Source organism: Equus quagga, chromosome 8 (genome assembly GCF_021613505.1).
Source record: "Equus quagga isolate Etosha38 chromosome 8, UCLA_HA_Equagga_1.0, whole genome shotgun sequence".
Taxonomy (NCBI): domain Eukaryota; kingdom Metazoa; phylum Chordata; class Mammalia; order Perissodactyla; family Equidae; genus Equus; species Equus quagga.
In genome coordinates this window covers 131,204,499-131,223,412 of record NC_060274.1, presented here as the reverse complement: position 1 = coordinate 131,223,412, position 18,914 = coordinate 131,204,499, and the positions used below count along the sequence as shown (strand labels likewise).

Sequence of the window (18,914 nt, the reverse complement as noted above, 5' to 3'; positions counted from 1 at the left end):
GTCGTCCACCGATGGCGCAGAGAGCCCTGTGGAAAGCCAGTTTGCTCAAAGTTAAGAATGGCTAATACTATTAACCTGGAGCACTTATAAATCCCCTTCCTTCTAAATGAATGATGACTTCAAGCCAAGGAGAACATTCTGCATAAGATGACATGATTGATTCCAGGTGTGGACGAAAAGCCTCATTTGTACCGTGGACTCTAAAGTAAACTGGAAGTGTAAATCATTTGATGTTCAATATATAAGGTCATTGTTTGCCATTTCTGCATTAGTAACAATAAACCAGTGAAATTCGTTAAATATAGCAGAGCTACCTGAATTTTAAACAGAAATCCCACTGTGACTCATAAAATGTAAATGCATAGGTATAATTTTTTACATAAGGCAGGTTTAAACCTTTAGAGCATTTAATATACAAGGACTAATAAATGATAGCACTAAAAACTATGATTGCATCAGCTAAATGGATTATAAATTAAATTTCCATAATGTATGCAACTTAGATACAAATGTAGGCATAAATCAAGGTATTTTCTAAACACAGGTTAATTATACAACGTCAAAAACTGCCTATTTTTTATGCAAAATAATCCACTTAGCATTTTTCATATTGGCCTTAATTCTAAGTCAGTCGCACCATACTTGTTCCTAGAAGCCTATCAATAACTACTTGTCATGAAAAAATAGCAATAGGTATATGGAAAAAACCTGTAACGTATTTTTCAACTGTCTGTCTTTTATGAGTGTTTATAGCTAGAAATTGTGCCAAAATGATTTGAAATAAAAAGGATTAATTATAGTAGAAGCCTTTTAATATAAGTGAGTGCAGTCTCAATGCAATTAATGCAAATTGTGGCACTATCAGGAGAATAAATGTGAGCCACATCACAGGCCATTTCTGTTTGCTGCCAAATAACTTCAGTAATTTACTACATTAAGAATCAATAAAAAAATAATGCTTTTCAAATGCATCTCTATCAATCTTCAGGTAGTTCTAAAGTGAACATTTATAACTTAATCTAAAAACTATATCAGGGATGTCTTGTTTTAAAGCCACCCTAATTGAGTAAGAAGACAATAATTTTAATTATTTCAGATCATGCTAATCTCGGAGTTTAAAAAAATAAAAAAGAAATGTAAAATAATGGATGCTGATAGTACAAGCTATTTAATAGTCGTGCTGCAGAATTAATAACCGGGAGTTGAAAAACATGGTCTCTGCTGGGACTACTATTGAGTTTTACGACTACAAGCTCCTGGAGGGCAGGAAACATACCTAACCTTTAAGACATGAGTCTGTGTACAACATACGGTGCCCAACCATTTCACAAACATTTAATAAGTACCAGCTGTGTGCTAGGGACCACTTTACACACTGGAATTGGGCACCCATGAATTCGTTTGCAAAAAACCATCTATTCTCTTTTGAGATAGTTTAGGTTGTGCAAAACTACATATATGTCAAGATTCATTTCAAACCCCTGGTCTTCACAATCCTATTCCAGAGGTCTTTCTACACTGTTCACTCGTTTAACCCCTTCGTCTACACAGCTACATGATACTGAGTGTAAAGATCTGTGTCACTGCACTGTATTCTGTGTTTCTGTGTTTCACATGCACTGTTGCCAGCCAGGACGACAGGCCAGGCCCTCCACCCTTCTCCCCGACAGAACCAAATGCTGGGCACACTTCTGGGCAGCCTCCAGTGTTTCTCTGAATATTGATGAAGTTGAAATGAGCTCTGCTCGTTCACGATTCAGCAAACGTGCACTAAGTGTGACTAGGTAGGGCCCAGCGATTCTCCTATCTAAAGAAAGGGATCACTGGGAGGCCGGCAGCAGCCGTCTGGACGGTGCTTCTGCCTTCCCGGAGTCGACCCTTCTGCCTATGGAGGCTCCAAAGTGCCCATGAGCAGAGCCGCTGCCCCTCACGGGCGCTCCCTCACCCCAATGTTCTTCTTTGAGACCCTCCTTCACATGCCTTCCTGCAACCAGCAGCACAGGATGGTGAGCTGAGGGGCCGCGAGACATAACTGCCCACCAGGCCTGGAAGTGAAGGCTTCGCGAGGCGAGAGTTCTACGTGTTCACTGCAACTGACAATCTGCACTTACGGTTTCACAGCTTTATTTTTCAGAATAGCTTCTTTACTTCAGAAACCCTTAGGGGATGGGTGGGTGGGTGGGAGATGAAATTTCACTTCTCACATTCTATTTCCTTGTTGGATATCCAGAAATCAATCCACACTCTGAGAATCCCTGGAGAAGCTGAGAGTCGATCCCGCACCCTTCTCTCTCCCAGTCCACAGGCCACAAGGAGAAACCACTGTGCTCCTCCCACCCTGCCACCAAAATACTCCTGAAGACCAAGAACTTACATCTTCATGACCAAACCAACAAACCCACATTCCCGCGTCTACCCACAGCAAGTGAATCTCTGGGAGTTTTAGGGCAGCTGCTTCATCCCTGCTTCTGAACGACAGCAGGAGTCTAAAAAAATACTGTGGTCCAGTTAAGGTGCGCCACACAACCAAGAACTATCTTCAATAATCAAAACGAAACATTTTTCAGGTTTACAAACTCTACAATACAGGATGAGGATAGAATATTAGACTTCTGAAATCTATCAAACTACCTCCCTTGAAACTTGAGGACACCAATGCCCCCAAGGGCAAATACTCAGTCCTCACTAGGTACTGAGTCCTTTCCCTGAGAAGACTTGATGATCCACACGATTGTTCCGGCTCGTTCTGCTTAGAGCGAGCAGCCCACTCCATCCCACACTGACTTCTCCCTCCTCTAACTCCTGTGACACTGGCTCCATCAAAATTACCACATTACAGCATTACTTTTTTGTAGCAACTTTACTGAGATATAACTCACATATCTTACAATTTACCCATTTAAAGTGAACAACCCAATGGTTCTTTCTTTCACAGAACTGTGCAACCATCACCACAATTAATTTTCAACATTTTTATCCGCCCCCAAAGAAACCCCTTACCCCTAGCTGTCACTCGTCCTTCCGGCTATCCCTTCTAGCCTGGGCAGTCACTGATCTACTGTCTCTACAGATTTCCTTATTTGGGATATTTCACATAAATGGAATCTGATAATGGGGATCTTTTGCGATTTTTTTCACTTAGCATGTTTTTGAGGCTCATCTATGCTGTAGCAGATAGTAGTATTTCATTCCTTTTTATGGTCAAATAATATTGCATTGTGTGGATGTACCACATTTTGTTCATCTATTCATCAGATGATAGACATCTGAGTCATTTCTGCCTTTTGGTTATTATACATAAAGCTACTGTGAACATTTCTGTACAAGTTTTTGTGTGGACATATGTTGGCTGGGTCAAAAGGTAAGCCTGTTTAACTGTTTGAGGAATGGCCAGGCTGTTTTCCAAAGTGACTACACTTCTTTACATTCCCACAGCAATGTATGGGAGTTCCAACGTCTCCACAACCTCATCAGCACTTGTTATTATGTTTTTTTTTTTTTGAGGAAGATTAGTCCTGGGCTAACATCCACCGCCAATCCTTTTTTTTTTTTTGCTGAGGAAGATAGGCCCTGAGCTAACATCCGTGCCCATCTGCCTCTACTTTATGTGTGGGATGCCTGCCACAGCATGGCTTGATAAGCAGTGCGTAGGTCCGAGGATCCGAATGGTGAACCCTGGGCCACTGAAGCAGAATGTACGGACTTAACCACTATGTCACTGGCTGGCCCCAGCGGTCTTTTGACTCTATCCATCCTAGTGGGTGTGGACAGTCTCTCTTTGTGGTTTTGATTTGCATTCCCTAATGACTAATGATGGTGAACATCTCTCCATGTGCTTAACGCTCACTTATTTATGTTCTTTGGAGAAATGTCTATTTAGATCCTTTGCCCATTTTTTAATTAGGCTGTCTTTATTACTGAGTCCTTGATATATTCTAGTACAAGTCCCTCAGCAGACATGATTTACAAATATCTTCTCCATTTTAGTGGGTTGTCCTTTCAGTTTTGTGACACTGTCCTCTGAAGCACGGAAGTTTCTGACGAAGTCCAGTTTATCTGTTTTTTCTTTTGTGCTCCTGGTTTTGTCCCTAAGACACAGCATTATTCCTGACTCTCCTGCAGCACTGAGCACTGTGTGTTTTCAGGACGGGTGTGTGACGCCCTGTGGTCCTCAGCAGCTCTCTCCAACAGCGGCTGTTTGTTCCTTCACACTCTTGTGCCAGTGGGAGCAGAAGTGAGGCAGGGACCCCTCAGTTCCTCACTGGTACTCCAGACCCCCCTCCCCCACAGTCCCTGGCTCTGAACCTCAAGCCATTGGGCCAGAACACCCACTGCAGCCCCTCAGGGTGGCTGCCACCTCCCTGATGCCGTCACAGTCTCCAGAATACTGTGATGTCCCTTTTACTTACCACTCTGATCCCTTGCCGTCCTCTCCTCTACCTCAGCCACCTAGTCTTTAGTCCTGTCCTAGGACTGTCATTACAGCGACTTAGTGGCCCTCCATAACCTCACTTTTAGCTACCCCACACTCTGACTCCTTCCTCCTTGAGGGCCAGCACATCCACAACCCCAACCACCACAAAATCCCATTACTGTCTGCTCACCTTCTCAGTGTCCCTGCCCCTCAGGTCCTCATTGATTAATTTCTTCTCTCAACAGCTCAGATGTTGTCATTGATCCCTTCACTCCCAATTCACCTGCCCCCAATTCACCTGGCAACCACCACCCTGGTGTAACCTAACTCGACACCCTAGTCTGTGTCTGGAGAAGAGTAAGTCCCCGCACCAGCTGGACTCACTTCAATTTATGGTGCTTACCTCAAGCAAGCCCTAGGCTAGCTGGCAGTCCTATGCATTTCCCAGTCCCGCCATCCTCAGATTGTAGTGCGCGTGAGAATCACACGGGGAGCATGTGGAAACAGATTGCTGGCCTTGCCTGCACAGTTTCGATTCAGTAGGACTGGGAACCACACTTTTGAAAACTCCCGCACCTGTTGTCTCTGCATTCCCACCATCTCTCCTCAAGCTTTCTACCCTTCCTCCCCCATCTTCACCCTTGGCTGAAGACTTTGCTTGCTATGTCACCAAGAAAGGAGGAGCACTCGGAATGATCGTCATGTGCTCCCACCTTCTGCAACTGTGCCCACATGATCTCCCCTCCCTGTTTCTTGCACAAACTGCCTACACACCCCCTCTAATTCTGCACCAGACCCTCGTGTCTTCTCTAGGACATTGCTCCAGCAAGTGTTCCCTCTCTCCCACAGCAATCTCACCAAATTATTTTCAGCAGCATACAAACAGGTATTATTTCTCTCATCTTTAAAACAAAAACAAAGCTCTATTAGCCCCACATCCCTTAAGCCATGGCTCAAATTTTCTTTACAGAGACAACCCCAAGAGTTGTCTATCATTGCTTGCCCGATTCTTCTCCTTCCACCCTTCCTTTCATAATCTCCCTTTTGTCAAGTCGACTGCGGTGGCGGGTCCAATCCTAAGTAGCTCCACCAGTTTTCACAAGTGAATCCACTCACAGAAAACACTCAGTGCCTGAAAGAGAAAATTACTAGCATCCCAGACCGCCCCCCACCATACCCCCTGCCCCCAGTCATTACCCTCCAAAGGTCAAGGGTCCTGATGTCGAACAACATAAATTATTTTTGTCTGTTTTTAACTTATACAAACGGACTCCTACATAATGCGCTCTTTTGTTTCTGGCTTCTTTCACTCAATGTTAGGTCTGTGCCATTCAACAACATTGTTGTGAACAGTGGTAGTCTGTTCATTCAATAGTTCCTGTGAATATCCCACCATTTACTTACCCAGCATATTTCTGAAGGGCATTTAGGAAGTTTCCAGTTTGGGGCTATATAATGTAGCATTACTATAAATATTCTTTGGCATATATTTTGGTGAATATATGTACATATTTCTGTTGGGACACACCTGCAGAGATATAGGATATAGGCCATAATAAGATACTTCTGGAAGACACTGCTTCCATTCTTTTCAACCCATCTGCTGAGGCTTTGGCTCCCACCACTCTAAGAAAGCTGCTTGTCCACACTGCTAAATGAAACGGTCGCTTCTCAGTCCCCGTCTATCTGACCTATGAGCAGAATCCTTTCTCTCTTAACAGACTGTCTTTGTTTGATTTCCAAAATACCAGACTTCCCTGGTTTTCTCCCTACCTTCTAGCTCCTTCTCCTTCACTCTCTGAACTCTAAGTCTTGGAATGGCCTGGGACTCATTTCTTCAGTCCACTCTTGTCTCTAGCTACACTTAACTCCCTCGGTGATATCACCCAGTCTCATGACCTGAAGCACAATTTGAATCCTGTTGGTTCAGCCCAGACCTTGCCCCTCAACTCAACACCCACAGATTCAACTGCCTACCTAACTTTCAATATGAATGTCTGACAGACATTTCACACTTAAGGAAAACCAAACATCTCTTCATCCCTCCCCAAATCTGCTCTTGCCCAAATCTTCCCCATCTTAGTCAATGACACCTCCATCCTTCTAGTTCTCAGAACAAAATCCATGCAGTCTGCTTAACTGCCTTTCTCTCTCATACTCCAACATCTGATTCATCAGCCAATCCTCTTGGATCCAACTAGTCCTCTCCAACACTATTTCCCAGGATGAAGATACCATGATTACTCAACCTGACTGTGATACCTCCAACTGCTCTCCTTGCTTGAGTTCCTGCTCCTGTTTAAGCTATTTCTAAGACCAGAAGCAAGAAGATCTGTTAAAACAAATTCAGATCCTATCATTCCCCCGCTCAGATCCCTGTTGCTGAAACCAGGAAGCCTAGCCTAGTTTGTCTTACCCAAGAGCTTGAGCTCAACGACCTACTGCTACCTCCCAAACAAAGTTGGTCACAATTTTAGAAACAACAAGAGTAACAATACACATCTTCACTTGGTTTGTTTTTCATGAAGTTAGATTCTAAATGAATGTTTAGATGTTTAAAAGTTATATTTAAACTTTCTTAAAGTCTGGGCTATATTTTGTTGTTAGATATTTATTGTCGTAATTGCACAAAGAAAAGCCAGGCAAAGACAAGCAGTAGACTTTAAGCAGGACCAGCAAAAGTCTGACAATTTAACACGGCTTAGAAGAGGGACAATGGCCTCAATATAATACTGACCTATGTCTACCCAGTGCTTGGGAGTGCTTGAAAATATGAGAAGGGATAGCTCAATGGTAAGCAAAGAGCAGAAAGAATTTTGGTGAGTATCTCGGAGTGGCTAAAACTGTAATAATACTTTTAGGCACTGGAATCAACTGAATTCTGGAATACACTTGTCATTTTTACTGTACAATCTAAACCATTTTTCTTTCATGTTTAATTTTAAAGGAATAAAATGAACTTACATAGAAAACTATGACCTTAACTGACAGGAAGAATAATCTCCAGATCTAAGAATGTTTTGTTTTTAATGGAAAATGTAAATCCTGATTATTAGAATACTATAAAAGGTACAATCCTCAGAAGGGGTAAGATTCAAACTAAGTAATCATTTGTAAATTATTATGATCTTTGATTTTTCTGCTTCCAAAAAAAGCTGAAGGTCAACAAGAGCAAACTCATAATGAATTGTCCATCTACTGTGGATAATTGGGAGATTCAGAGAAAGCTTGCTTGTGAAATTTGCTGACACCAAAGTATACCATGGATCTTAACACGGATTGGAAGGCTTGTGCTAAGCATAGAATGATCAACTATTTTCTGAATATTACATTTAAAAAAATCTAAGGGAAAAGATATATTAACTTTAGAGATCAGAGCACTTAGTCTGATCTCTATTACACTGACCCTTAATAAGTTTGAGAGTTCAAAACAAGATATTATAAAAGAGCAGCTTTGCCATTTAAGGTCCAAGGTAACTTAAATTATTAGTATTCACCTCAATCTACAGTTTTAAAGCCTCAGCAAATTCAGTGAGCATTTTATAAAAGGACTCTAATGATATGGAAGTAAATTTTCCTAACTCTCAAAAGTCTCAGGATAAACTGTTAACTGTCAATATTACACTCCATGATACATTAGGTGCACACTGAGTTCTACTAAAATACAAAATTATAAACTATGCTGAAGTTTCACAATCTAATTAAAATTTTGAAATATATGACCAAGATATTATCAAATAATCTGATTTATAGGCATTCTGTCCCAATTAAATCAATATTGTGAAGCAAGAAAAAAGAAGAGCCATTTTCAAATAGAATTCAAATATAAAAGATTTCCTTCAGCAAATATTTTGAACTTAATTGGCTTAAATGGACCTAGGTGCTTCTATTTGTAAAAAAAAGTTCAAGATGACATTACCACATCCTTGAGCTGTTTATTTATTCCCCATCTGGAGCCTGATTTACAGACAATAAAATGCAATCACGACCCACGCCAGAAGCAGGAATCATCTGCTAATGGAACCATTAATTGAGAAGCGACCAGTGACATGAGGTAATTCTTCCCGTGCAGCACTACTCTTGAAGATCTCTCTGCGCTTCATCACAGTAAACAATCACTAACATATGCATTAAAGAAAATTTAAATACATTATGACCCAATAAATATCATAATCAATCAATATACAATTTTCTTCTCTTAAAGATTTAATGTCCAGATACCACACTATTAGTGCTATTACACTTCACTCACATCTGGACAATTTTTAACACGTCGATACAAAGTTTAACCATTTGTAATCAGATGATAATCAGATTATGTCTGAGAAACTAGTACTCCCTTACAAATTTCCATGCAGAAAATTCTGTAAGTAAAGTCTTAAGTATATGGAATTAAATTAATTACCATCCTCAAATAGCTACAGTTTTGTTATTGGTTTTGTCTAAACTCATTATTTTAAAGAGCTTTATTAAAAAAAATAAAGAGCTTTACTGAGATATAATTTACATAAACTTCATTTTGGGGAGAAAGGTTTAGATCCCAAATTCTCCTCCCTGGCGTCTGACAGAGTGAGAGCAATCTGCTCTCCCTCTCAACCCAGAGGCCTTCACAGTGAGACCGCGTCCTCAGAACATTGCAGGACGAGCAGCACGTCAAAGAACGGAGGAAAAGGCAGTCTGTCCTCACCAGACTTACATCACCATAGTTAGCCAGAAAACTCCAGTGAACCAAGATCATCTAAGTATCTTTTCTCTATATTAATCAAGACTGGACAATTTATACAATCAGGAAGGAAAAAGAAAATTCTAATAAGATTTAATTCATGCAGATCCTGAGTGCGGACATGGCACTGCTCCTCAGGCCACGCTGAGGCAGCGTCCCATATGCCACAACTAGAAGGACCCGCAACTAAAAAAAAATACAACTATGTACTAAGGGGATGTGGGGGGAAAAAAAAAGCAGAAAAAAAAGATTTAATTCATGCAAATAAAATTACTCTGTTGTCTGTTACTGCACTGTGTGAGAACTACCAAATTTAAGGAGTATTTCAGGTTAGTCTAGCAAAATAAAGGCTCACCTTCATTATTATTTTTAAATTTATTTTTATTATTATTAATTTATGAGGTTCTTGGGTTCATCTTAACAGAACTACAGCATATAACTTCAAAGATTTTCATGCAATGAGTTATGAAACTTACATCCTCTGGAGGGAGCTAAAGCTGAGTCATAGGAACTACTGACGGGGAGATGTTACCTCACTGAGAACTGACAGCAAAGCCAGTGCACAGCTCCAGCTGGGAGGGAGATGCTGTAACTTAAAATGAATAAAGTGAGAAAATGATCTGTTTGAAATATATGCTAAGGAATCTAACATCAGGTCAATGTCTGAAATTTGTCACTGAAATGATAAGGTGAGTCTAAAGAAACATACTGTTATAATGGTAAGGTCAAGTTGGAGGCCATTATTAAATGCGAAGAACACAAAATCCATATTATTAAAGTCACAACATTTGGAATCTGAACAAATAATTAATAACTGAGACTGTAACGATGCATCTCAAAGAGATACAAATAAAGGGGCATGATTTTTTTTTTTTTGAGGAAGATTAGCCCTGAGCTAACATCTGCCGCCAATCTTCCTCTTTTTGCTGAGGAAGACGGGCCCTGAGCTAACATCCATGCCCATCTTCCTCTACTGTATATGTGGGACACCTGCCACAGCATGGCTTACCAAGCCATGCCATGTCTGCACCCTGGATCCAAACAGGCAAACCCTGGGCCACCGAAGGAGAACATGTGATCTTAACCGCTGTGCCACTTGGCTGGAGGGGCGTGATTTTTTATACCCACAACATACTGAGTCCCTCCTACTACCCACCCCTCTGCTTTGTTAGGCCTGAGGTTCCGTTACCACTTGTCATTAATAAAACACACACACACACACACAACCTACTACAAAGCTACAGTAATCAAAAGAGTGTTGCACTGGCATAAGACTAGACATACAGATCAATGGAACAGAATTCAGAGTTCAGAAATTAACCCTTTCATTGATGGTCATCTGATTCTCAGCAAGGGTGCCAGGACAGTCTTTTCAACAAATGGTTCAGGGACAACCAGACATCCACATGCAAAAGAACCAAGTGGGGCTGCTGACACCACCAAAAAAGAAATTAACTCAAAATGGATCAAAGACCTAAATGTAAGAGCTAAAACTACAAAACTCTTAGAAGAACATACATGTGTAAATCTTTGTGACCTTGATTTAGGCAATGGTTTCTTAGATAAGACACCAAAAGCAGAGGCAAGAAAAAAATAAATAAATACACTAGACTTCATCAAAATTAAAAACTTTTGTGCTTCAAAGGACACCATCAGAGAAAATACTTGCAAATCATATATCTGATAAGGGATTAGAAACTAGAATATAAGACAGACTTAATAATAAAAGACAACTAAATTTAAGAAATGAGCAAGACTTGATAGACATTTCTCCACAGAAGACATGAAGTACACGAAAAGATGCCCAACATCATTAGTCATAAGGGAACTGCAAATCAAAACTACAATGGTATAACTCACACGGCTCAACAACAAAAAAACAAACAACCCGATCAAAAAATGGGCAGAGGACATGAACAGACATTTCTCAAAAGAAGATATGAATATGGCCATTAGACACATGAAAAGATGTTCAACATTGCTAACCATCAGGGAAATGCAAATCAAAACTACACTAAGATATCACCTTACACCCGTTAAATTGGCAAAAACATCCAAAACCAAGAGCGACAAATGTTGGAGAGGTTGTGGAGAAAAAGGAACCCTCATACACTGTTGGTGGGAATGCAAACTGGTACAGCCACTATGGAAAACAGTATGGAGATTTCTCAAAAAGTTAAAAATAGAAATACCCTATGACCCAGCCATCCCATTACTGGGTATCTATCCTAAGAACCTGATATCAGAAATCTCAAGAGTCCGTTGCACCCCTGTGTTCATCACAGCATTATTTACAATAGCCAAGACGTGGAACCAACCTACATGCCCAGAAACTGATGATTGGATAAAGAAGATGTGGTATATATACACAATGGAATACTACTCAGCCATAAAAAAAGACAAAATTGGCCCATTCACAGCAACGTGGATGGACCTCGAGAGTATTATGTTAAGCAAACTAAGCCAGTCAGAGAAAGATGAACTCTATATGACTCCACTCATAGGTGGAAGTTAGTATATTGACAAGGAGATCTGATCGGTGGTTACCAGGGAAAAGGGGGGGTGGGGGAGGGCACAAAGGGGGAAGTGGTGTACCCACAACATGACTAACAAAAATGTACAACTGAAATCTCACAAGGTTGTAATCTATCATAACATTAATAAAAAAAAAAAAATCAAAAAAAAAAAAACTACAATGGGATATCACTTCACATCCACTACGATGGTTATAATAAAAAAGACAGACACTAAGAAGTGTTGGCAAGAATGTGGAGAAACCAGAACCCTCACACATTGCTGGTGGGATTGTAAAAGTTGCAGATACTTTGATATAGAATTACCATATGACCCAGCACTTCCCAGGCATATATTTCTCTTGGCTAAGAGAAATGAACATACATCTCCACACAGAAACTTGTACACAAATGTTCATAGCAGAGTTATTCATAACAGCCAAAACGTGGTGGGAACACCCAAATGTCCATCAATGGATGAATGGATAAACAAAATGCAGTATAACCATACAATGGAATATCATTTAGCTATAAAAACGAATGAAGTTCCGACACATGCTGCAACACTGATGAACCTTAAACATCATGCTAAGCCAAAGAAACCAGTCACAAAAAGGCCACATGTTGTATGACTCCATTTATGCAAAATGCCCAGAAAAGACAAATCCACAGAGAGAGGAAGTAGATTAGTGGTGGCCTAGGGCTGGTGGTGCTGGGGCAGGATGGGTAATGACTGCTAAGGAACATGGGCTTTCCTTTCTAGGGTGATGACGTTATTATGAAATAAGGTAGTGGTGACGGCTGTACACCTCAGTGAATATCCTAAAAACCACTGAAACGTACACTTTAAAAGGCTTAATTTTAAGGAACGTGAATTATATTTCAAAAAAGCTGGTATTTTAAAAAAAGTTACAAGAGCAGAATCTGCTTGGCAGGCAGTGATTTTTAATTAAGCCGCTTCTCAAATGGGCAACTCCATATACTGTGCTGCAAGGTGAACAGTGGCAGGTCTGTTTAACATGGACTACAGAGAACAGAACTACAAATATGATAGATAAAGGAATTTTAATATACAGTTGAAAAGGGTTACAGTTCCGAGTCTTACAGAAAATAATTACAATACCAACATTTCTTAATTATTCATTTAAAGATGATAAAGCTAGTTAATAATCATCCCTGAACACTGAGCTCTAAGCAGAGCATGCATTCAATTTACTACCCGGCTCAATGTACTGTAGTGGGCAGAGGTGCGTCCCTCACAGTTCCCATCTTCTGGACCTCACAGCAGCCTTAAACACACCATTCACCTCTCTTTCTTCCCTTCCAAGACCTTTTCTTTGATCTTCCTCCCCAAGTGGCCACTCCCCAAGGTGTTTCTGGATGCCAAAGCGCCGAGGGCTGAATCCTTAGGCCACTCTCCAACCTGCTACCAGCTGGGCACCCCTGCCAGTTGACGGCTCACCTGCTCACCTTCCTCACCCAGTTCACACAGACAAACCCTCTGGCCCCCCTCTCTTGTTCACGGTGCTGAAGCCAACCCCTCCACCTGTGCCCCAGAGCTGCTCAACACCACAGCCACTAGCCAGAAGTGGCTGCTTACATCCAAAGTGATGAAAATTACATCACAAATTTGATTCCTTGCATCAGCCCCATGTCAGCTAGAGAACATCTGCACCATCACAGGAAATTCTCTTGGAGAACATGGCTCTGGGTCTTACGTGCTCATCAGTTCTTTGGTGTGTCTTTCCCAATATCCTAAACCACCCCTCTTAGGCGGTTCTTTATCATGGACATTTTACCTACACAAAGCTACCCTATCTTTGAAAATCAACCAACCAACCCACCCACCCATTATTTTCTGGACCGTTTTCTTTCTTCATGGGTCCTCTTTCTCCTTCCCTGCAGAGCCAAGTCTTCTGAAAAGGCCACCGACACTCTTCCATTTTTATACTTTCCACTTCCTCTTCCCTACCCCAAAGCAAACTCATTTTTATCACATCACTTCACTAAAAACATCACCAAGGACAACCCACATATGCATCAACTGATGAACAGATAAATAAATGTGGTTCTCATAGAATGGAATATTACTTGGCAATAAAGGGGAATGAAGGGCCCGGCCCTGAAACTGAGTGGCTAAAAGTTCTGCATGCTCCACCTAGGGTGGCGGGTGTGGGCCTGCTCCACTCACCAGCCATGCGAGGGCATTGTCCCACTTACAAAAAAAAGAGAGAAGGATTGGTACAGATAGTAGCTCAGGGCGAATCATCCTCAGCGAAAAAAATGAAGTACTGATACATGTTACAACTTGGATGATCCTTGAAAACACTACGCTAAGTGAAAGAAGCCAGTCACAGAAGGCCACAATATTGTATGATTCAATTTACAGGAAATGTCCAGAATAGGACACTCTATAGAGACAGAAAGTAGATTAGCGTTTGCCTAGGGTTTGGGGTGCAGGGAAAGGAAGAGTACTTGTTAATGGATATGGGTGATGAAAATGTTCTCAATTTGATTGTGGTGATGGTCCCACAACTCTGTGAATATACTAAAACCACTGAATCACACACTTTAAATGGGTGAACTGCATGGTATGTGAATTATATCTCAATAAAGCTGTTATAAGAAAAAAACCATGAAGGAAACAAAAACTTGCTGGTAAATCTAGTGGTTACCTTTCAGTCCTCAGCTTACTTGACCCTACAGCACGACACTACTATAATTCAGGCCACCATCACTTAGGACCAAGATCACTGTCCTAGAGTCTTGACTCTTCTACTTTGAGTCTTATCCTCCAAAATCCATTCTCATGGTGACCATAATGGCTACCATGGTTACTTAAAAATGGTTGCCTTCTTAACCATTTTTAAAGAATTAAAAATGCATTAAGTTGATCATCTCAGCCATTTGCTTCAAACAATGATTTTCCATGATGCACAGGATGAAGATCAAACTTTTTATCATGGAATATAAAGGCCCTTTATGATCTGGCTCTTGGCTTAGTCCTACAGTAGGGTCAGCACTCATCCTGGAAAGCACCCAAGAGCATATACTTTAGGCTTCGTTCAACTCCGTCGTTGTAGGGAAAGCAGCCACAGAAAGTATATAAATGATCAGGCTGGCTGTACTTCAATAAAACTTTCTTTTTTCTTAATAACAAAAAAAACAGGTGGGTGGACTTAGCCAGAGGCTGTAGTTCACCGCCCTCAGTTCCAGAATGTCACCTCTGGTCACACCTTTGACTTGCAGAAGCCGTACAGATTACAATCCAATGTCTCGAAAAATGTGCAAATGTGTTGGACAGTAAATGTTAGATACCAGGCATTCCTATTCCACTATTTTAAATAGGGGAAATAAAAGTGCATTCCCACACCATCCAAAAACCCTAACAAATTTCCCCCAAATATCATGAAAAACATTTACCTACCTCTATAACAACACACCAAGGATTCTTGAATAAAATAAAACATGAACTTTAATAATAATCTTAAAAGTGGACATGTTGTGTGCACTACGCAATGATACTTTACAGACTCAGATATAAGTTACATCTTTTTTCTATACTGCAAGAAACATCCCCAATAACAAAAACAAATAAGCAAGTTATCTTCTGAACTGGACCCTGGGTGCCTGGTAGAAGCCGATGCTGGGAACCATGAAGGGCATCGCTGATGAGACAACAGGAAGATGCCGCCTCATTCAGACAAGGCGAGCCAGCAGGGGAACCACTGAGACTTGCCCTCAGCATTCTCTCTGGCCTTTCGCCTCGACTTGCAAGATATTACAACAGGCTTCTGATTCAGATAGTGAATTTGCGGTAAAACGTTTTAACTGTCATTATACTGAATATTTGGTAGTGAGAGTTTGAACATTGAGGAATTCTTGTACACTTCCCCAAACGTACCACGTTCTATCATATAGTTAGAATTGGTAGAATGGAATCCATTCATTCAAAGAAAAAATCAACAATCATTAATTTGTGACTTCCAATGGAATAACCCAGATGATTTTCTGCCTCATTTAGAATATCTTAGGTATGTGTTTCAATTACTGATTTCACTGGGATATTTGCCAGCTACATCTTGCTAGGATTAGCAACTGTCAACATTAAATCTATTTCAAGTGCAAAGAAGCAAAAAATAAAACAAACTAAGCCAGAAATATAACCTTGTATGCAAATGTTCCTCACTTTAAAATGTTAGTAATCAATTAAAAAGGAAAAAAAAACCCAATGCTTCTTTTTGGACTGGATTTGACCTGTGGGGCAGCAGTTAGCCACTCCTGATGTAAATGGCGTCTCATCTCCTTCTGTTCCCAACTACGGCACACCCACAGGCTGTGCTACAGTCTGAATGTTCTGCTCCCCAAAATTCCTATGTTGCAAGTCCTAACCCCAGTGTGATAGGATTAGGAGGCGGGGCCTCATGAATGGGATTAGTGTCTTTAAGAGACCCCAGAGAGCTTCCTCACCCCTTTCCACCATGTGAGGACACAGTGAGAAGGCACTGGTCACGAACTAGGAAGAGGGCTCCCACCAAACAAGACCATGTGGCACCCTGATCTTGGACTTCTGGCCTCTAGAACTGTGAGAAATAAATTTCTGCTGTTCATAAGCCACCCAGTCTGTGGTATTTTGTTACAGTAGTCTGAAGAGACTAAGACAGGCTGTGGCCGATCCAGTTCAATGATGAACGGGACTGGTATCACCAGGTATCCTTATCTTGTTCCTGACTTTAATGGGAGGGAGTGTTTTGAAAGTTTCACCATTAAGTAGGAAGTGTGCACTAGGTTATGTAATTAATTCTTTTCCTTTCATTTACAATAAATGCTAAGTTGTGTTTGTACAGAGAGTCAGCAGGTGCAACATTCTGGTTACTGGAGCATTACCATAATATCATCCTTGAATGGCCAATGTTCATAGAATTTGCATGTAACATATAGAACACTTAAATCATACTGAATAACATATGATCTTCCATCTCACAGCACTTAAACATTTTATGGAACCTTAAAAGAACCACTTTTAACACTAATTATCAACAAGAACAACTGTGAGAAGGCTTAAAATATTTGCAGTCCACATACCTATGCTAGCAGATAACTATTTTAAGATTTCTATAAACAGAATTTTATATCATAATGTTTTTCATACTATACCAATAATTTTTACGTATGTAACTACTGGGTATGTAATAATGAAATGCAGTTATTATGTAAAAAAAAATACCGTTCAGCCTTCATCCAGATTTCTTAAGCAATTTTGAATAAAGATCTTCAATGAGATAGACGCCAACAACACAGAAACACAAAATGTCAGTATCTTGTGATCTGAGATCCAATTTTACATAAAGTTTACTTTACCTTTCCAAGCATTCTGCCCAGGAAGTAGTAATGTCTGGCAAAGGAATCTCCCACAAGCATCTGAGCAGCTGGGTTGGGGTACAGAAGCCCTTCATTAGTAGTCTTAAAGAACCCCTGGTTGGGGTTAAATCCTGACTTCAGTAGTTCATTTAGAAACTCTCTGAAAATACCACCCCCGTCAATGCCAGCTTCATCCAGGCCATGTGCATTGAGTAAGTGCACGCGGATCCGCTTTTTCAAATCAGGCTCTGTTAAAGAAGGGGGGACGGGGGCAAGGAGAAAAGATTTTAAAAGAAAGCAATAAAATAAGCTGGTATTACAGGAAGTTTAGGGAAGGGGAGCAAGAATATTAGAGATATTTTATTGCAAGACTCAAAAAAAATCAAAGAGATAATGAAATAGACTGACCAGTTATTTCCCCCAGAGTCTACAATGGGAAAAAGAGAGAAAGAAGCTCCTTTACATTAATATATCAAGAATGAAGTTGGGGAGAAAAGGGGGTGTTTAGGAGGAAATAAAATTATCCCACACATTCTAAAAGATGTAACAAACTAAAATACTAGGAGAGGAGGGGAGTGGAATTAAGGATAAGCGATGATACTGGAACAGAAAATTATTACCAAGAAGGAAAAAAAAAGACAAATGATTAAAGAAGATGTCAGTAAAATTAACATTACAAAGACCTTTGAAAGAGGCCACTGATACAGGAGAGTCAGACGTAAGAACTGACATCATCATTTAAAAGTGATGTTTAAGAAATATTGATAGCTGAAAAAGTAGAAATATTTTTGGTTATATAATGTGCTGCAAAGATTTAAAAAAAAAGGAGGGGAGGGGCTGCCAGCCTGGTGGCATAGTGGTCAAGTTTGCCCACTCTACTTTGGTGGCCTGGGGTTCACGGGTTTGGATCCCAGGCATGGACCTACACACCACTCATTAAGCCATGCTGTGGCGGCGTCCCACATACAAAATAGACGAGGACTGGCATGGATGTTAGCTTAGGGCCAACCTTCCTCACCAATAAAATAAAAAATAAAAATGGCAAAGCTGCTTAACTAAGCTTGATATCTGAGAGGCATTTCCACACAGGTCCTCATAAGGACAGTACTGCACAAGTAGGAATAACATGCCCCCAGACTCACTGGCATGAACATGACAGCCTTCGATACAGGCTTCAGGATTCAGACCCTAAATACATACCAACAAAAGTGATTCTACCAAGAGTGAAAACCAGGTGGTCTCTGGTGGACAGGCTTAATCAGGGAGCAGGTCTGAGAAAGTAACTGACATGAACTTTATCTTTTCCCACCAATGTCCTTTAGGTGCTTTGCAAATAAGTAGGGAGGAGGGATGGAGGGGTGGGCAGGGGGCTGCTGCATCCAGTGCAGCAAGGTGGAGAGCAAAAGGACCAGGTCTGGCCACTGCACCACTGTCCACAGGCTTTAATGAGCTGCTGCCATCTTTCAGACTTAATGTGCACTCACCCAAACGTAGCTGACCTGAGGCATCTCAAGGGACAAGTGACCTCTAGAAAACACTCTGGAAAGGGGTTAGCAGAATGTATGTTCATACACCAGTGCTACAATGGACAGTGTCAGGACCTCTGAAGTCAGAGAACCTGAGCTCTGAATATTCTAAATACGTTTCAAACAGGGCCAATGATAATTGTACGGACTGAGGTTTACACCATTGGCTGCAGCTACCAACTGTGCCTTTCATGGAGCCAGCACAGGACAGGGTCACCTTCATCCTGCCAGCAAGGGCAAGAGCTGGAGCAAGTCAGCTCTGTCTTAACACCCACATCTCCCTCAGGAGCAAAGCAAACAAGCCTAAACAATGTGGCCACAGCTCACTCTTGCACTTTGCAAAGAAATAACTATCAGTGACTATTTACCCTGAGCTA

At 40.9% G+C, this 18,914-nt stretch overlaps 1 protein-coding gene across 1 annotated transcript in view; it reads right to left on the bottom strand.

Moving 5' to 3' along the window:
* The window catches only part of UBE3C (ubiquitin protein ligase E3C), a 123,291-nt gene that overhangs the window by 28,769 nt on the left and 75,608 nt on the right, over positions 1-18,914 (bottom strand). Inside the window, exon 18 of the mRNA XM_046669080.1 lies at positions 17,012-17,259. Within this exon, the coding sequence (XP_046525036.1) occupies positions 17,012-17,259 (248 nt within the window). The remainder of the gene's footprint in view (positions 1-17,011; positions 17,260-18,914) is intronic.